Here is a 20,930-nt window from a genome sequence, read left to right as displayed (position 1 = left end):
GGACTTATCTGTTTTTTTTTTTTTTTTATCCCTATAGCAAGCACAGGTACAAATGGGTACAAACAAAATAAAGAATTAAACATATTTAAAAGTGAACAAACAAAACAAAACAAAACAAAAAAAAACCTAAAACAAACAAACAAACAAACAAACAAAAAAAAAAACATTCAAGGTCAAACTCTGTTTTGCTCTCATGCTACAAGGCATAATTTGGTTAGCAGGGTGGCCTAGTTGTTAGACAGATCATGTCTCTGCCACAGTGCCCTTAGCAAGGCACTGACTGAATCCCTACCAGCTCCTGTGGCTGCTCTGACCTCTGACCTCCAGTGACAAAGCAAGGAGAAGGTTCACTGAGAAGATGAATAAATGAATAAAATATCGCCTGTTGTTGGATTGAAAAGCTGCAAATACATAAACAGACAAATAAATAAATACATGACAACAGCACCTGTCTGACAGGTTTCTGCACAAACAACACACAACACACACCTGTGCAAAAGTGGGACGTGTACCTGTCTGTCCCAGCAGCTTGGTGAGCCCTCCTCCTCCCTGCCGCCGTCACTGGTTTCCCTGGAAGCGGAGAGAAACCAGTCGGACGTCCTGAGCGCCTCCGCTGCACACACTGCAGGACGCTGACCGACACCGGAGGAATGCGTGGCCAATCCTGAAGCTTTTTCGGGATTTTCAGAGGGCAGAGCTGCGATTTAGGAAGCGACTCATCGTGTTTAGCATGACTAGTCGTCCGTGGAGCCGATAAACGGCGGCAGCAATGTCTCACCAGCAGCGGCTCGTGCAGCTCTCCGCCGCCTCGCTCGCGCTGGTCTTCGGCCAGGACGAGGAGAGTCCGCGCGCCGGTGGAGGAAAACTCAGCGCCAATGCGACCACCGCGAGCGGGCAGGAGATTTTTGCGGACTTCAAGGCGCAAAACCTGCGAAGTTTTTGGAATAAGAGGCTCGTCAAGGCGATAGCTGAAGTGTACTTTCAGGGATGGATGGAAAATATGGTGCTTTTCGTGCAAGGGAACGCGAACAACTTGGAGGTGCTGAGAGAGGCATGGATGCGCAGGGCTCTGAGGTCACCTAAAGGATTTGTCATCAAAGCTGTCGGTATGTAAAGTTTCTACCCCTGTCAACTGACCATGATCCGTGTTTTATACAGTGGACAACCTCTCATAAACCCCAAATATAACATGTCTCTCCGCATGATCCAACTCCGGCAAGCTGTCAACACTGTGCCTAATCCAGAAACTTCCTTTACTGTTCATTATGAAAACACTCTGAGGCAATATAAGGCACTATAATAATATAGAAGATATATCAGAGTGATACAGCATGTAAAATTTCTAATAAGACCAGTAAAGATGTGCTGACAATTATAATCCCTATTGAAATATGAATGTGATTTTTCATCAGGATAAATGTGGGATCATGCAATTAGCAGCTTTTGTTTACTTTACAGCTCAGAGAGAAATGTGCTAAAGCAATAAAAGCTGAGAAAACATCGGACATAGGAGGTGACAGTGCGGTTAAAATTCCCCCCTCGAGCGGCTGCCCTCCTCTTCAGTCTCCCCTCCTAATATACACCACCTGAATGTCTTCTCCTTACACTGTAAATTGTAACGCTGGCATTGTCAGTGTAAAATTTGATCCAGAAAAATGGATTATGATACAACAAGTTATGATGAGTTTGATGATCAACTGTGCATCTCTTGTAAACATGCAGTTCATTTCATACAGTTGCAGTTCAATGCAACAGCTCTGCCATAAATTCTACCTTTTTAAGAAAGTTTACAATGTTCAGTTTTTGTTGACATTGTGGAGAATATGTAAATTTAATTGTGTTTATTACTGAGGTTGTAGTTTGCAGAGGTCTTGTACTGGACTACATAATATTGAGAGGTGTTTCTAATTTTTTGTCCCCCCTATTTAAATACATGAGGGGGAACAGAATATTAGAAACACCTCATTAAAATGCAGACCAGTATACAGCACCACTAACTATGAGCTCAATGCCAAACACAGAATTGAATGAACACCTCTATTACTGTGACAAAAAGAAAACCTGAGCATTATAGGCATCATAAAAGCAAACTATATGGCAGAATATGTGTATTGGATTATATTAGATGGTGCAGGTGGACTTAATAATGTGGCCACTCAGTGTAGATGGAGATGTTGCAAAGTGTAGTCAATATGCACAGGGATAAAACTCCCAACTAATTATGGCAACTTTTGCTTCCTTTTTTTTCCATCAAGGTGACTATCTCGTGCGATAGCCAGCATGGAGATTTTTCTTTGATATTACATTTTTACCAAAAAGACATCATTCATAAGACTGACCTCATTTACTCCACCTCACCCTCTGGTCCTACACTGCTGCAGTGCCTGTTGAGCTGCACAATATAGTGACCAGCTGCAAGTGGAAACTATAATATGATGCCACAGGATGGAAAACGGCGGGTGTCACTGTTATATATTTCTTGTTTGAATACATTATGTTTGTTGCTGTTGCTGTTGAATGATGATATCCCATCAATCCGGCTTCCCCCAAGCTTGTCTGTTGGTTTTGAGGATTGGATCACAGGTCTCTTTTGTGTTGTTGACAAAATGTTTAACCAAAGCTTGTTAACAAACCTCTGTGTAGGCTACCATGTAATTACTTCAAGTTGGTCTCTCTCTTTCTCTGCCTCCCTACCTCAAATGTGTTTCTGTTTTGAGGCAGCATATAGCTACACAAAACAATGAATGGAAACCCTTATACAGCTTCCTATGGCATGATCTCATGGGCTGTAAATACCTGACAGCAGCACCAGCTGCTTCAGAAAATGACAGCCCTGTGTGTATTTTAGACCTAATGATAGTATTCGGAGGGAATAAAGACATACAACAGGTTATTCACATTTTCAGCCCTACTTTAGATGAAAGATGCTAAAGAGGAGGGTTGAAGGAAAGACATATGTGGGAAGCATTAAAATGAGTTTGTGTCTCTGCCACAAAGCCCCGCCTCCCACTCAGAGCTGCACAATTATCCTATAAAACTGCAAAATGAAATTCTAAAATTGCATGACACAAGACGGTGCCGGAGTTTCCTGTTGCATTACTACACAGACTCTCACATTCAAACACACACTTGTACACTTCAAGTTGAGCTGTGGCTGGTTGTCTTTGGTTGCTGCCTGTTGAAACAGTGTCCCAGCAACACACATTGGCTCTGCCGTTTTAGTCCTGCTGCCGGTCTGTTTTCTTGGTTTGCCTTTCTTTTCATCTGTCTGTCTTTGTCTGTGTGTTATTTCGCTTGGAAACATGCCCTGCCACTGTCTACCTGCTGAGTTAGTATCAGCCTATCAGCCCAGCGAGGCTGAGCAGTGCAAGGAGAGGGAACGTATGGGAGAGGAATGTGAGGGAGAGGAAAAGACCACACAGGGGGAGACCTGGGAGGAGCGAGGGGGAGGTGCAGACTGACATGCCATCCCGCTGTGAGACGGTGTGCTTCTGGGCCTAAGTTTGAGCTCAGCACAAACGCTCACCCACACACAAACAAACACCATATGGAGGAAAAGCGATGGTTAGCCTGTTACCATGCGTGGTATCAGCACAAAGGTATGTACACAAACATACATGAGGCATTGACACCATAGCGGAGTCATGCTGCACAGCTCCTTGCTGGGCCAACGTGTGCACTTTACACCAAAACCCTGCTAAGCAAACACGTCTATGGACATGTCACCTCCTCCTTAACAAATTTGCTGCCTCACACCCTGGCAATTTGTATGGAAATCAGCCCCAGTTGGTTGTCATTCTGGTTTACTGCCATCTTGCAGAGAATTGGTCAGCAGTGAATCACTGCTCAACTCGCTGCCGACCATAGTCGCTTTCTATTCCTTGGTCCTTGTTCAGGATTAATGTCCCTCCTTTTCATGGCCAGTGAAGGACTATGGGAGACAGACTCATAGCTGGATATCAGGCGTGGACAAAAAGGCCTTGACATTGTCCTGATATAAATATGTCAGTTGGAAATTGGAAATGTTATGAGTTATGGGGCACAATGAATTTTAAACAGGCCAGTTTCCTTCCTCGGGTCAGAATAAGGTTGAGAAGTGACTTCACTGAGTTGAGCTTTTGTTTTCAGTGAGGGAGGGAACAGATTAGGAGACCTTGAGCTAAAACTAACCAGGTGTGGTTTTAGTTAGTTAGCAGTGGTAGATATTTGGAGAGGGAGAGAGAGAGAGAGAGAGCAAGAGAGCGAGGTAAAACAAAACGTGTGGACAAAGACGAGGCGGTCGTGATTTATCATGTTGATTCCTCATTATTCTTGTCAGGTTATCAGTGCTAATGGGCTGAGTGAAGACAGAGTGTTCTGTGGGCCCGCCAGCCACCTCTGGGCCTCTTCTGAAGAGGGGAATATGTAGACGAGGAGGAGGCGGCGGGGGTTGATGGAGGAAGGGGATTGTGGTGAGGTTAGGGGGAGGTAAACAGAGCAGGGTGAGGAGTTAGTATGAACAGACTTCGTTGTTATCCTTGTGGGAACGGGCCCCCGCTGGTACTTGGGCTGACCTCTCTGCTTCAAGTCACAAATGTCTGTAGGGTGTTTCTCATTCTTCTCTTTTTCATAGTCTGAAGTTAACTCACCTTTCCATCCCCTTTTCCCCTTGAACTAAATAATACCACAAAGTCATTTTTATTTATGAATGGAGTGAGTGGAGCCAGCATCCTTGTTGCTGAGAGGGGTCGCATTGCCTCATCCTCACTCAGTAGATTGTTATTGGAGGGCCGTCCATGTTGTTCTGCTCTCCTGTTGAAACCAGAAGCTTCATAATGACTATTAGCTGCTCCTGCATTATTTACACCCTTAGCATTGTTTCTGCTGCAGGATGAGCATGGATCCACAAGCTGAAACATTTATGTGGAGTCAGCCAGTGGTGTAATGAGGTGTCCTGTGTCTTCTTCACGATCAACCTTTGTAAATGACCTTGTCTTCAGGGGCTGTGACTCCTTAGGGTGGGCCTCTCACTTTCGCCATGGAAAGCTCTTCCTCAGCCAATCTAAGCTATAGGCCCCATTTTGTGTATTCCTGGGGAATTAATGCACTGCTTTGCTGCACTTTTTGGGCTGAGTTTCCCTTTTTAAATGGTATGTTTAATTTAACCCACCATACCATAAGGTGGTGAAGCATTCCTGAAATGCTTCATTTACTCTTGAGATCATTTCCTGAGCTCAGGTCCAGAGAGCCTTATTTTTTTGCTCTTTGCTTTTCACTTGAAAGTGTTGTGTTTTTACACATGGGGTGTCTCCTTTCATGGGGGTATTTTGTCAGAGTCTCAAAGCTCTCCACTAATGGTCATAACTCTTCCATATGTTAGCTTATTAACCATGACACCCCCTTGCTGGGCCTTGCTGGGGTTAAATGGCCCACCCTGTCCAGACTAAGCAGCAAAAGTCAAAGGTTGCAGCCTCTTTGCTAACTAGCCCCCTTGGGGTCACTAAGCTTCGTAGGGTTTTTTTTGGCAAGGCAAACAGAGCGGTCCACATCAATACCGTATATCCAGGTGCTCTGCACTCACGGGCCAGGTCAGTCAGTGCTGGTGGTGTGCATGCTGTGTGTCCACTGAGGACATCCTCATACACAGAGAGCAGAGGAGACGTCTCACTGTTAAAGTGAAGAGCACACCTGCGTGTTTTACCTCTGGTTAGATTTTACCAAGACGATCAGTGATATCAGTTACCATTAGTAGCGCGACATTAAGCTTCTAAAACCCAAAATATATGCTGCTGTGTGTTGAACAGAAAAACTACTACACAAAACTTTTTTTGGGAGAAAATCATACACCAAATCTGTGAGTACCCAGCATTATTGAGACCCCATATTTAATTTAGCCTAAATAAGCAGGCGTCTGTGTCTTAGTTTAGTTGTTACAAAAAAAGGTTCGATATTATGCAGTGGGTAAGCAATGTGATTTATGCACAGCCTAGGGGAACAATTAAATTGCACAAATATATTACTGTTTACCCATAAGTCAACCGCTGTATGAAAAGATGTTGGTATTAGGTAATTAGACTACAGTCTTTTTACACAACCTTCAGTCTTATTATCTCTATGTAGCTCATTTGCTCTGGGCTAAGAGTGTGTGTGCACGGTGTCTGTAGTGTCTTGCATGCTGCGTCCTGGTCATTTCTTCTTATAAGGCTAAGATATGAGGAAACCTTGACCTCCATTCTCAAACCTGACCCTCACAGAGGCTGTACGTGTGTGAAAGTGTGTGTGTGTGTGCTTGCGTGTGTGCATATGCATGCCTCTCAGTACATTATTTGTGAGCTACATCCTTTCCCAATGAGCAGGAAGCTCACCCCCAGTGTAAATCAGGCAAGCCGGCCCTTTTATCGACCCAAATATTGAGCTCACCCAGAGTGGTGGAACGGTGCCAACAATAACAAATGAGGAGGTTCCGCTGTATCCCTCAGCTTACACACCCTGTCAGCGGCCGCTTGGACTTCTCTCATGGGATTTATCGTTATTCACCCTCTGGTCAGGCGAATGGGTCGACACAGAGGTGAGACAATATTACATTAAATTTAGTTTTACTATTACTCTTCAGTTTCCTGACAGGATGTTTTCTTTGCTCCGCATATTAGCATTGATAAATACAGTCTTATGCCAACCGTATGATAAAGTGCTGTGGTATTACATTACAAGAATGTAAAATACTCTCAAGAACTGCGGACGGAGCGGTGTGTGCTGACCGACTGTAGGACGTTAGAAAGCTGTGGTTCATGTGGCACACATGGACGGGAGCGCTGTCCCAAATACTGGCATAACAAACAGAGGAATCTGGTGCAGCTCAGGTTGGGTTAAACAGGAGGAAATGGGTTTCATCTGTGCCCAATGACTGCCATCACTCTTTATTAAGGGGGTGTGGAACTGCTGGAAATCTCTCAGATTGTGTGTGTATGTGTCGGAGTGTGTGTTTTGATGGCTGGGTGTCAGTGGGGAAAAGACATACTTGGGTGCCTTGTGCAGAAAACACCTGTGGACCTTCTAAACCTCTGCAAGCCGGGCTGCATGTGAAAATAAAAGTGCTCTACTTTTGAGCTCAGTGGTCAGTGTGAGAGCGAAATGTTTAACCACAGTGCAGTTTCTGTCATCCTGTAATCTGCACAACCTTATTTACCCCCAGCAGGAAAAAAAAACATACAATAAAAGCACCACATAGGATCATTAGGCCCAGTCAGCCATAGAGGCACAAGTGATGATAAAACATCCGTCTGCAGCTGAGAAGAAAACAGGGATATCTGGATCTGTGAAAAATTGAAACCCATTGTCCTCGCTGTTTGTGTTAATCATGATCTTTAAAGCCCAATGTCTGACAATCTGACATTTTGGACCCCATTTTCCCATCAATATCCATCACACTGCTCGAATCTGAGCAAAACTCTTTCAGCTGCCTCAATTCAGAGCTACTTAAGTCTCAATGAACACTCCAAAAGTTGATCCCTCAGAACACCCAAAGCTTCTCTTTTTCTGCATATTTTTCGCCCACTCTGTTGTGAAACATATTTTTTCCACTTTATTCATGACCATACATCTTTCACCATTTACTTAACACAGCCAGACATGTGGTCAGGCAGCTGCAGCAAAGGGTAAACCGGGAACTGCAATAACCAAAGTAACATTGAAACTTCATCAAAAGGCATGACTGCACATTTTTTATTTTTACATTTTACTGACATTTCTCATTACAGGATAATGCTTTTTAAGTGATTTCTGGAGTCTGTTACGGCTGTATTTGACAGTTGTATTTGGCGCAGGCAAGCAAGACTTAAGTCGCTCTGTAGTGGCACATAGATGAGGTTTTGGTTTGAATCTGTTCGTATGAAGTTGGTAAAACTGTGCCTAGGTCAAAAACGGCCGGAGTTACATGCTGCAAGTATTGTTGGTGTCATGTAGAGCACTTTGGCCTGTGTTAGAAAACATGGGCTTGTCCACAAACACCTGGTCAGCTGTGTTTCCTGCTATCATGAACATGATAACATGGTTTTTGTGTACTAGTTCAGAGTCAGGTCATTTAATTGTTACTGACACAGTGTGAATGTTATCATTATAGCAGCAAGGATTTGGAGCAGAGATATGTGGTGATCAACAATGTATGAGTGCGTACTGAAGGTGCAAAATAACAAGGGACACTGTCCTGATATTAAGTTGCAGTCCCTGTTGCACAAGCCACATCACAGCTGAGTCCAAGCCTGGAAATCTGTCTCGAACTTGTCTGCTCCTCTTTGACGACATGTCCTCCTTCGTGATTGGTGTAGATTTAATGAGGACAACTTAATAAGGGATAATGGATTTTACCTGGATTCACCTCATACAAGTTTAATAATCTCGCTCCTTTTTTGCAGGATTTTATTTCAGGCTTTGTTCAGAAAACACCTCTAGAATGACAAGATCCTCATTTTTTCAATGTGTCATGCTGAAAAAAAAAAGGCTAAACGTAAATCGAACTTGCACGCATTAAGTGTAACTGTTCATAAGTATTTCACGGACCAAATCATCCTTTTTTTCCCTTTTCACATACTGTTTTAAATCGTAAATTCTGTGGACTTTTATGTATTGTAATTTTATGTAAATGTTATGTGTGTATATGGCACTTTTTTCACCCGCTCAGGGACTGGGGAGGAAAATGACCTGTCTAGCTGTATCTCTGTTTCATGCATCAGACTCGCGGTAAGTTTATCTTTTTAATTCTGCGTTGTCCTTGTAAAAATATAATAAATCTAAAAATATAAAATATGAAACTGGTAAGTGTCCCTAACATTTCATACATTCAGTGTGGGCTACATGCTTTAGTGCGAATGTCACCTTGAATAGCGGACTCCCACTCTGCTTGTTATGTTTTACTAGCCGGCCCATATTGATTGTCACAGGGTTCGTACGGCGAACTGAGTCTCAAAGCCGCAGCAGGATTAAAGCACATGCAAGCAGACACCCATGGCACATTGTGAGCCTCGCTGTGCTGTTTCCTCTCATTCTTTGGTGTTCTTTTGCATGGGACAAGGCACTCCCACAGTACAGGTTTCTATGGTGATGTAAGTCAACACAAAGCCTGTCTGTGTCTCTCCATATTGTGAAGCGTTGCAGCTCATGAATCCTCCTCACTGAGCAGTGGCATTATCAGAATGGCATCCGGGAAAGTTTGGGATGAAAAACGGACAATTCCACCCTGTCTTTGCCTTATTTCTGCTGCTCTGCTGAACGATGAGCTTAATATAATAATAATCACTGCTCTTCACTTTTAAACGTAACATTTGAATGTCATTCATTTGCAGCCAATCTCATGACATAGGTTTAAATTTAACTGCATGTCCATGAAAAACAAAATCCACTGACATAATCTGGGTGGTGTGAGTGAGCACAGCCACCTCGCTCAGCCATTTCCTCACACAGTGATTACAGTGAGGGAGGGGTCATTTTGCTCTTTGCCTCCCACTTCAGCCCTTCACTTAATATTTAAACACAGATATTCGGAGATAGGGTTAGAAAAGTTGAAGTCTCCGATTAAATATTTATCCAGCGCCTCTAAGATGGGGCCGGGATTTTGCTGATTTTTACTGCTGCGAATCAATAAAGCCGTTAAATCATCAAGTAGTCTGCTCGGCGGCTCATTTTATTGCACATTAATGTGTTTTTAACTGGTTTGGTGGCACTTCAGTCAAATGTATTATTTACCCATCCAACATCAAAATAATTATTGCTCAAGTTTTAATACAATGAGACAGTATTGGATTTACTTTTACTTGAGTACATTTTTGCCGAAGCATTGCACTTTGTGCTTTACTTCCTCAATGGATTTTTACAGTAGTACTTTTACCTCTACTTGAGTAGCAATTTCTATTCCTCTTTGTTCCCCTGCAGGTTTGGTTGTTGGGACATTTGGACTGGAGGAGTGGTGATTGCTCTGAGAAGGGGTCTTTTCACTCGGTTTATTGGTCCATTTTACTGCTAGGCCCACATCTGTGTGTTTTGTGGAGGTGAAAGACACAACTTGTAAAGGGCTTTTTAAGATGTGATGCTCACAAACACATACACACACACTCACACAAACATAGGAGGGGGAGGGCGGCCACGGAGGCATGTTAGTCCAGTAGTCGGAGGGCCAAAACAAAGGGAAATGGCAGCGGGACTGGAAGGGTGTGACAACATAAATTACAGCTGACATCTCCTCCCATTACCCTTAATGTGAATGTGTGAGTGTTTGACATTGTCTCACCAGAGATTTGACTTAGATCTTTAATTTATAGCCGGTATTTTCGCCGATGCGTGTCCTTGACAAAGTCTCGGCCGATGGGAGACGTGGAGGATTTTTGCAGTTGGGTCCGACCTCTAGTTCATGTTGAATGCCGTGCAGTGTGTCCTTAATGAGGGAGAGAGAAGATTAGCCTGTTTGCTTACTGGAGTCTAAAAGATTAGACGATAGCAGAATGAGATAAGGAGGGATGTGTGTATTTGCGTGTGTGTGTGTGTGCGAGTGTGTGTGCATGCGTGCCTCCAGAGGTCACAATGTGAAGGACTGTGGGAACAGGCCTGATGTTTCAATTAGATCTTGTGATAGCAGGGAGGTGGCGGGTCAAGGACTAGATTCAATCTCAGCTCTTTCTATTCCTCTTTTGGTGACGGTGACAGTGTGTGTGTGTGCCCGGGCGAGGTCTGAGTGTGTCTTCTGATCGACTTAAGCCTGTGGATTTGTGATTGACTGCATCCAGTCAGAGCAGTAGGGTCATTTCCCATCTTCCTCCACAGGCTGAAAGTCCTTAAAAAACTACTACTACTTACATCTACTTACTACTTAATCTACTGACATTTTTCCCATTTGTCAGCTACAGGCACTTCATCATATGGCTAAGGAAATTACACAGCAGTAATTTGTTATGGAGCATTCATCAAATAACACAAAGCAGCACTTTATGACTTTGCTGTACAAGCTGCACCTGAAGGCATCGTGGGCTCAGGACAGTGCCTGTGCTTTTCAAAACATCTGACAACTTCAGATTTTGGTTAAAGGGAGACAGTTCCCCGGGATGGTGGCCAGCTGGGATTACTACACCCTAAAACTCGTCCTCTCTTCATAGTTCTTACTTCTCTTGTATTCCTTGTACCTCCGTCTTACATGATCACCCTGCAGAAAACATGTCCACCGTAACAAGTCATTTAGTCTCATTTTCAGTGTTTAAATCTTTTTTTTCCCTTAAAACAGAAAAAAAATCTGTGTGTGGGATGAGAAATCTCACTTGTTCCCATTTATAATCACCTTGTTTCCAGAAGTTTCTTGAGTCAAGTGTCTCTTGAAGCTTGTGGGTCGATTATTCTGCCTTGTTTCAACATATTTATAATAATAATAATAATAATAATAATAATACATTTTATTTATAAGCGCCTTTCACAAACACTCAAGGACACTTTACAAAAGATGAAACAGCAATAAAAACACAGGTAAAAGACTAACTAAAATACAAAGGAAACAATGCAAATACAAAGGAAACAATGCAATTACAGGGAGTACGCAGCTTTAAACAGGTGAGTTTTGAGTCTAGATTTGAACAGAGGGAAAGAGTTGATATTGCGGATGTCCGGGGGGAGTGAGTTCCAGAGTTTGGGAGCAGAGTGGCTGAAGGCTCTGCTCCCCATGGTGCTGAGGCGGACGGAGGGCACAGAGAGGTGGATGGAGGAGGAGGATCTGAGGGAACGGGAGGATGAGGCAATGTGAAGGAGGTCCGAAAGATAGGGAGGGGCGAGGTTGTGGATGGCCATGATTTATACACCAAGTGAAACTGTAGCATCTTGGAAACAAGTGGGATTATTATGCAACTATCAGATATTTTCACTTGTTTACAAAAAAAGCAAAAATAACATGAGGCTAAAAAGCAAGAATATTGTCAGGTTACTGTGGCTCTTCTCTTTGCAGTCCTTGCTATTAGTTGCATGTTATGAAGGAATTTAATGTTATTCTACTCATTCTATTCCTTTAAGCCGACATTTGGCTAACATGTTACAAATGTAAATATAAAATGATGTAACAGCATAAGGGATAAAGCTCAGTCCTCTGTCTGCATCGCACTGGTGAGCAAACACAAACTGTGCCTCGTTAATCTGAGTTTGGACGGGGTGTGTTGTATGCTGTTGCCAAGGTGAGTTTTAAAGATTAACAGGTACTTCCAGTCTTCACCTGACGTATTGTCCCTCCCATCCAGGCACTGAAGATACTGCCAACTCTCCCGAGAAACACTGTCGGGGCTTGTGTTGCCACAGAGAAAATCTCTTTGTATCATTCTGACAGTCAAATTTCCCCCACACATCAACACTCCTCCTCCAAAATAAAAATAAAAAAAGTTTAAATGGCATTAAGATCAAAACTGTATTAGTGAAGTCAGTGTTTTGCACTGCACTGGAGCTTTACAGAGGTTGTATGTACTGTATGTGAGAGAGTGTATGTTAATATTCCCCTCCAAGAGACTGGAGGTAATGCAATCACGTATGAAATGGGACTCATGTGCCTCTGAGGCCGGTTTACCACACAGCCATGTGAATACATGTGGCATTGATCAGTCTGCGCAGCCAAAAGATCTTTGTGTTGACAGAGGAGGGAGCAGCTTTCTGTCAGTCTTCTCCTAAATGTGAGGAGTATGATTTCAATCATTTTTCAGTTTCAAGCCTAAGTAGTTGTCTATTCTCACGGGGACAGGCATTAGAAGACGTTAAACTGTTTTAACTATAAGTGGGAGAACAAATAGTGTTATAGGCTGTGTCTGATTTTTCTGATTTGTTTCCTGACTCTAGACATTCACATTCTCATAATTAGTAAATGAAGCAAAATAAAAAAGGAAAATTGTTTTTGGTTGAACTGTTTGCTACCCTGCATATACAGGCCTGTAGCGTGGGGGTCATGAGGAGCCATCACTTCATTTTAAAGGGTCATCATGAGCCAAAAAAGTTATAAACTAGTGCGCGATACTTAACTTTCCCTCCTAACTTTCATCTCCTGTTTGACTCTCTAAGTGCTGTTTCCCTCGCTTGTGGCACAGGGTCCTGTTGCCATGGCGCCCAGCAGGGTATTCATGCTGTGTATGACAAAGGGTGTTATGTCCGCGGCCCAGTCTTAGATTACAGGAACACAGAGGTCCGTTCCCCCTGGAGAGAAGACGGTTACCACAGTGAACCTCCCGACAGTCACGCCTGCTAATGTTAGACTCAATAAACACCAGTCCCCTGCCTGGCCCATCCTTCCATTACACCAGCTTTTTTTTCCCCACTTGCCATGAATATATTTTTGTCCTCAAACATGTAAATTGTTGTCACTTTTCTCTCTGCCACAATGTGGGTGCTGCTGACAGACCTCAAATAAATTGTATATTGGAAAATACACTCTTGCTCCAACCTATTTCCCTTTTCTTTTCGGCTCCCTTAAGGATAAGAATGATAACCGGTTTCAGACAGGATGTCCTGCTTAGAACCGGGACTGTAATGTAGCATGTAGAGAGGAAGTAGCGTCCATCCACCAAAACTGCCTCAAAGCAGAGCCCTGCCAGTTCATTTTAGGTGGTAGCGTATTCCCATTACTTCTTTGAGTCTTTGTGATTACTACACTTGCTTTACTTTTGTATTTATCAGACTTCTTCCCCTCGTTTGACCTATACTCGCTGACCTCTCTCCTCGGCTGGGTGTTAGGAATAGCCGGCGATGGTTGCCATGCGGACAGCCCGGCAGGCATTCCTATAGGAAGTTCACAACAATGGAAAGCAAAGGCAGCAGTACTAATTCACTGCCCAGGGAGACTGCTATTGAGATATCCACTCTGAGGTTTAGTCAGATTAACGTCTTCTGTCATTGCTGGGGAAGGCAGATGTTGTCTACAATGCCTCCCTGTGTCACAGGATAAGGTCTACAAAGAAAGACCCCTGTCTGTGAGCCTTAGGAGCTTACACTGTGCTTACAGTTTACTGATAATTGATGTTTTTGCAGGTTTAATAACTTCACTTGAGATATCCTCACTCTAGATAAGACATGTTCACCTCAAAGGCCTCACATTTTTTCTTTAAACACAGAATGAATAGCATATGTGATTCATAAATTGCAGAAAGGAAATCTGTCATCTGATAAAAGGCTGTGTGTGCAGCGCTGGTTGGGTTACTCCAAAAAAATGCAGTTGTGTACGTCAAAGAAAAGTTATTAGAAGGTTCGGCTGTGTATGTGTGTGTGTGTGTGTGTGTGTGTGCCTGTGTTCTATATGGTGCTTTACCATGGCAGCTATTTAATTAGTTGTTTATTTTCTCTGCCTTAGACATAAGTGGTTCAAGTGTGAGGGGTGTAAATGTTTACTTTAAATGGAGTGTGAGCTCGGCAGTGTTTTTATTGAATGCCCTGGGGTTGACTGAAGAATCACTCAAAGTCACACACGCCACATGTTCGAGCTCATGCCTTAATTCACAGATTCAGAATTTAAATTAAAACCACATGACTGATTTGCATTTTATGTAACTAGCAGCTTTTGCAGGGATGCACCAAAGTATCCCCCCTGCTATAACTGTCAGTATTACAAATACCTGTGCTCGCAGTCATGATGTTTACATGCAAATACAGGTTTTATTTGTTGCATGACACTTTTTTTTTTTTTTTTTATCAGTGGGCTATTAAATTCAGTTCCATAAGTAAAGTGCAGTAGGTATAGCATGAGTAAATACTTCTGTTTCTGTGTCAGTGTTACATCTTATCCTTTGTGCCTACTTCTGCCCAAAGTGCACCCTGCAATAATGAGGTGTAGCTGATTAACTAAAACCAATTTTCCAGTCCTGTGAGTAAGGTCATGTTCATGCCTGTGTTTCTGCAGTTGATATTTGTTACAGTTGAGCCATCTTTAGAGGAGGAGGAGTTTCTTTGAATCCAGCCCAGACCAGATGTTAATCATTCACCAGCATTGAGACCTGGCCTGATTTGTTTTGGGGCTTTCCCAATAGGCATCACGCATATGCTCATTATATTGGAGTATTTGTACATATAATTGGCTCAGAGAGAAACTCTTGTTGTCTCAGGTGATAACTATATGATATATCAGGATTTTGATATATGCATGCTACCTGAGGGTTATAGTAGCGGTGTATTTTTCATTTTCTGAAAAAAACAAACAAACAAACAAAACAAAACAAAAAAACCTGTGAAGCTGCCCTCACATGTCCCTACCTGACTGGACTGGACAGCTAACCTCTTTGGCCATCTTTAGAGGTCATTTTGTTTCCCTCCTTCCAGGAATTTACCTTAATTGAACTGGGGATGGATAGGTTTGTTTAATGGAAAAGCCATGCTTTCTTATAGATTAAAAATAGTTTATTACCAATAAAAGTGTGTGTAAGACTACGTATAGTTTAAATGATAATGTGTGAAGGAAAATGTGTCCCAGTTGTCACTTGTGTCCGAACAAGATATCAGGCTGACCAAATGTGAGAAGTCTAGTTTGTGAAGCTCTTGTCTTACGGTGAGGCAACCAATTATTGAGATAAAACTGGCAAAGTCCACATCCAGTCTTGTCTTTTGTGTGGGAGGGTTGTTATGGCACTGCTTTCTCTGCCACCCCTCCTCCCCTTCACTGTAGACTTTGCAGTTGGTATGAAACAGAGCATTAAAGCTAACCCATAAAAAAAACCCTATTTGCCCGAGGGAGCTAAATGACTGAGAGTCAGTTGCAGTCGCTTGTCTTTGGTGCTGAGATGAAATGTCTCTAGCATGTGTGGTGCTTTTTATGATTTCAAAGCCCTGTGGCTTCTGTCTGATGGGCTCCCAGAGTTTGTTTGCCTGTCACTGGAATGCTGTCAACCATTGGAGTCTGTCTGATTAGTAGCATTTTGATGTGGGGTGTTCATTTTTGGAACTAGTCTCATACTGTTTTTACAAAGAAAAAGTGTTTTCAAGAGTCTCTATCCTTTTCTCTGTCTTTCTCACTTTCTGCAACATGTTTGTCTAAGCCACCTCTTAGACTAGTACACCCTTATGATATGGGGGGTGCGGTATATCTGATCTGCCCAGCAGGCAGACTTGTGGTCATTTCTGTGGGAGTAATGGAATTCTGTGGTCTGTCCCAGTAAAGATGGAATTTCAACAGCGGTGAGCCATGGTTCACATAACTCACATAAATAGACCACCTCTGTCATGATTTAGAAGGTGGCTAGAAGAGGAATGTCAGCTTCAGTTCTTTGAGTTGTTTATACTGGCAGCACAAGAGCCCTGTCTAACCCAGGTGAGTTTGTGTGTACTACAGAAGTCCCACCTGTTTCACCCAGTAACATGTGTCTCTGTGGCTGTTTCAGGTGACCTGTCCCCAGTGCAAATGTCCCCTGTCCCCCAGTCTCAGTTCATCCCCTTGGCTGAGGTGCTGTGCTCTGTCATCTCAGATATGAACTCTTCCCACATCACTGTCAACCAGGAAGCACTTGTCAACCACATGAGCAAAGCTCATCCAGGTAATAACACAGAACATTGTTTTTTGTTTTGTTTTGTTTTGTTTTTTTTGAAAAAGGAATAGAGCAATTAGGTATGTTTTGCTTGCTTGTTATGTGATATTCATGGTGGGATCCTTACCTAGACACCAGCTCCTCTCCTAATCACCCTCTTCTGTTTCTCTGTCTCAGGGATGACCATCCCCACTCAGGACATCTTGTACAATGCTCTGGGCAATCTGATCAAGGAGCGTAAGATTTACCATACAGGAGAGGGTTACTTCATTGTCACGCCACAGACCTATTTTATCACCAATAGTGTGGTCCGAGAGAAGAGCTGGTGGACTTCGGGCTCAGGAGATGACCCTCCCTCACCTCCTCCGATCACCTACCTTTTGAGCAACGAGGCCTGCATGGAGAGCACTCAGATGCCCCTAGCAGCTCATTGCAAGTCTTGTAGCTGCTTTGCCCCTCTCCAAACACCCACTAATCTCAACACCACTACTGTAACGGCCACTGTCCCTTCCTCCACCATCCCAGACCAGCATTCTGTCTCAGTATCCATAAGTGAATGCACAGGCAAGAGCTTGAAGTGGCCTAGACCATTAGATCACAAACCCACAGTGCAACATCAGTCCACCTCCACAGCAGCAGACTACCAGGCAAGTGAGGTCAGCAAAACAACAGCCACCACTAACGCCACTAGCCGCAAAGAAAAAGACAACAAACCAGGGAGGAAATTTGGCCTCAGTCTGTTCCGGAGGAACGGAGGGAAAAAAGAAAAGCCAAAGAAGGAGTATGCATCATTTTCAGGCCAGTTCCCTCCAGAGGAATGGCCGGTGAGGGACGAGGATGACCTCAATAACTTACCCCGTGACCTGGAGCATGCTATTATCAAACGCATCAACCCTGAACTCACTGTGGACAACTTGACACGTCATACAGTCCTTATGAAGAAGCTGGAGGAAAGAGGGGAGAGGGGGGTGGACAAGGTGTTGGACAGGGGTCTGGACAAGGACGATAGGGGAGTAGACAAGGGAATGTCAACAGAGATCCTGACTTTCTCCAAACCCAGGCACCATCACTCCTCCAGGGCAGTGGCAGGGAGAAGATCTACAACCAAGGTGTCTCGCAGCAAGAGGAGGACTCACTCCTCCAAAGAGAAGCAGAGAGAAAGGGAAAAGGAGAGGATTAAGAGTAAGGCTCCGATATGTGGGGGTGACTATGCAGAAGAGGAGGACTTGATCCCCTCTAGGCTCAGAGTGGAAATCCCTGTCGATGAACCAGAGAACGTGGAGGAGACTGGAGCTGTGGAGGGGAAGTGCCTCTATAAGAAACGAATTGACAACCCATTTCACACTCCTCCAATCAAAGAGCCGCCAGAGACCACAATTACTGCCACTGTGACAGCGACCACCAGCAGAGAACATAGGAGGCGAGAGGTGAAGGAAGGCAAGACTTCGGGGGGAGGGAAGAAGGAACGAGCAGGTCACCGCTCCAAATCATGGGATCCTCATCGAGCCAAAGACGCAGAGCATACAGGGAAGTGCCACACATCTGAGGACAGGTATGATGGCATCCATGAGAGGGGCTTTGCAGCTGATAATGTGCTCCAGCCGGATATGAAATCCAGCAGAGAACTTCCTTCAGACTACAGCTCAGCCTACCCCCAGAGCAGTACCCTGAGGATAGAAGATAAGGTCCGACACCAGAGGGAAGGAAACAGCAGGGAGATCTGGGAGAAAGAAGGCAAACACAGACCCTTACAGGAGGCAGAGTACAAGAGTGTAACAGACCACAGGTATCAAATGGGCCAGATGACAAAGGAGGACCTCCCTAACAACCAACCACACACAGATACTGATGCCATTCTCCCTACCCATCCCTATGATCCAGTAATAAACCACTTGTATGGCCCAGCTCAACCCTGGTCTAAGCCCTCGCTACAGCGGAAGCACTCCCTCAGACACTCCAACACACAAGGGGATGATATTCAGAGGCCTGATCGGGTCTCTCCACACCAGCAGGTCAGTGGCACCACAGCCAACCATGAACTCCAGGGGACAAGGACCAGCATCAGCGTCAGTAGTAGAGAGCAAAGAACCATGGGCCAGGGAGAGAGATTGTCACTGACAGCTGACAGTGTCTTAATTACCAATACTGATGGCTTTATAGAAGATGACCACAGATTCTATGAGAGAACAGATGAACAGGAGCATGAGGATGCCTGCAGCTCCTTGTGTCTGAATGAAGAAGAGATTTTAGATGCTGCAAAGGCCTACCAAACTGGGGTAGCCCACTACCAAGACCCCCACAGTCACTATCATAATTCTCACCATCCCCAGGTCCACAGCATTCAAGATGATGGGGACAGCATTTTCAAAGAGAGCATTCCTGTAACCAGTCAGAGAGAAAGTTCTCCCAGCACGCCCAGACTTGGGGACACCAGCTGGAGACCCCACCATCACCATCAGAGGGCGAGATCACTGGGGGCCCAGAGCGAGCCCAGCCCTCGACAAGGAACATTGCCTCAGGGGGAGAGACGCCAGGAGGGCAGCCTTAGTTTGGATTGTCTGGAATCCCCCGAGGTTGTAGACAGCAGTATCTTTGACTACTGCCAAACTAGTGAGATGGAATCAGATGCTGAAACTGTCCTGAAGTCCATTGATGAGGGTGATGGTGAATCTGCTCACTGGGGGTGTGAGGTGGAGGAAGCAGAGGAGGGGAGTTTTGAGATGCATGGTGACAGGGGAGGTCCTCAGACCCATGGAGCCAGTCTGAACATGCCCAGTGGATCCAGAGCAGGACAGACTGGGGAACCAGGGGAAATGGGAGAGAGTCAGAGCATCACAGGAGACAGCGGTATAGACTCTCCTCGGTGAGTGTTGTCACATGGTTTATTCATTGTGTTTCTATTTTATTATAGCTGTTTTAAAACAGTGATGACATCTTACTAAATTCATTTGACTGAGGGAAATGTATGCAGCTAACAGACCAAAAAGTTTTATTTGTGTTGAGAAAAAAGGTCCACCATCAGTGAAGACGTTCTGATTATCTGCTAGCACAGAAGCACATGATTCTTGAGGCCAGTTTGGCTAATCTTAAAATCTCAGGCTCATGTCCTATCTCTTCTGCTGTAACCCGAGACTTATCAGAAAGACTCCATCACACATTGAGGAGGAGCTTTAGAGAGAAGCAAAACAAACATCATACTGACATTAACCTCTGGGTTAGATGTCTGTGGTTGACCCTACTCCAGAATTTGTTTTTTTACCTTTAATGTAAATGGCAATAAAGCTGAACAAACACTGTGCGGCCAATTATAGCCAGGAGTATTTGGACAGAAGGGAGTCATTTTGATAATTAGTGAAATTACTCTGCAGCACTTATATTCTCATGTTTTAATTCAAGAGGAAGAAAAGACTTTTTTGACATTGAACTCGGTGTGTACCTTGTGTATATGGGTGGGTAGATGGAATGCATGACTGCATGAACATGTCACTTTGCTCAGATGGCGTATTTATGGAATACATCAACCTCTTGTGTGCCCCTTTTTCCCCACTAGGACCCGTGTCAGTCTGGCGTCCAATAACACTGTGATTCTGGAGGGTCTCAAGAGGAGAGGTTTCTTGCAGAACTTGGAGAAACTGCATTCCAAAAGCAGTGCCATAAGACCACAGAGCTCACTGCTACAGCTCACACCTGTCATGAACGTATAGCGGCCCAGGGGCCCGCTGTGTGGGATCCCTACAAATCTCAACACAGCATCAGTGAGAGGCCAAAACCATGTGCTAGAACCTCAAATTCTATGCAACTCCTTTAAGTCTGAGTCATAAAACATATCCAGTGAATTAAATTTAGGTGCTTATTTCCAGACCTCTACTGTAACAGATACATACTATAACAGAGGTCTATGTACATATGTATAGATTTTTTTCTTTTTTGTAAATAACATTTTTAAAGTGAAATGTTGTAGAATGTCATTTATGGATTACATACATGGTATATGTGCTGTTAAACGCATGATTTATTGACAACTTGTGTTATGTGAGACTCTGTACAGACTTTTCTTTTTTACTTCTCCACATTTCACATGGTCCAAAAGTTCATTGAAACAAGACTCATCCCAGCATTATCTTTTCATGTAGTGATTTTACCACAAATAAATATATGTATATCAACCCGTGTCTTACCTGTAGTGAATCATTTTGACATAAAGGAACATGCAACATAGTCTATAACCCAGGTTTAGTCAAACTCCTGTGATGACAGTGCAGTGGCTTCAGTGATGCAAACCAGACACTGCTCTGTGCTCAGAGGGTTGATAAGAGCTGTGTTTTTAGAGTGTACTGTGACAGTGGGAGATCCCAACCTCGAGGGCCGACCTCAACAGTGTGTGTGCAGACAACTTGCTGTCATTTTTATCATTTCCCATGGTTGGGAAGACACTTTGGACATGGC

At 43.9% G+C, this 20,930-nt stretch overlaps 1 protein-coding gene across 1 annotated transcript; it reads left to right on the top strand.

The window, feature by feature from the left end:
* Window positions 1–589: 589 nt before the first annotated feature.
* On the top strand, window positions 590–20,709 carry stox1 (storkhead box 1). The gene is made up of 4 exons (XM_030070133.1): window positions 590–1,106; window positions 16,341–16,493; window positions 16,662–19,347; window positions 20,035–20,709. Exons 1-4 carry the CDS (start codon window positions 770–772, stop codon window positions 20,186–20,188), a joined length of 3,330 nt encoding a protein of 1,109 aa, XP_029925993.1. The 5' UTR covers window positions 590–769; the 3' UTR covers window positions 20,189–20,709.
* The last annotated feature ends 221 nt before the right edge of the window (window positions 20,710–20,930 follow it).

The sequence above is a fragment of the Myripristis murdjan genome, chromosome 15 (genome assembly GCF_902150065.1).
Source record: "Myripristis murdjan chromosome 15, fMyrMur1.1, whole genome shotgun sequence".
NCBI classification, from domain to species: domain Eukaryota; kingdom Metazoa; phylum Chordata; class Actinopteri; order Holocentriformes; family Holocentridae; genus Myripristis; species Myripristis murdjan.
The sequence above is the reverse complement of the archived record's forward strand: the minus strand, read 5'-3'. Positions and strand labels throughout refer to the sequence as shown.

Coding starts and splice junctions, on each gene's coding strand:
- stox1 (XM_030070133.1), top strand. CDS start 770: ATGTCTCACCAGCAGCGGCTCGTGCAGCTCTCCGCCGCCTCGCTCGCG. Junction 1,107..16,340: donor ATTTGTCATCAAAGCTGTCG/GTATGTAAAGTT, acceptor TGGCTGTTTCAG/GTGACCTGTCCCCAGTGCAA. Junction 19,348..20,034: donor AGCGGTATAGACTCTCCTCG/GTGAGTGTTGTC, acceptor TTTCCCCACTAG/GACCCGTGTCAGTCTGGCGT.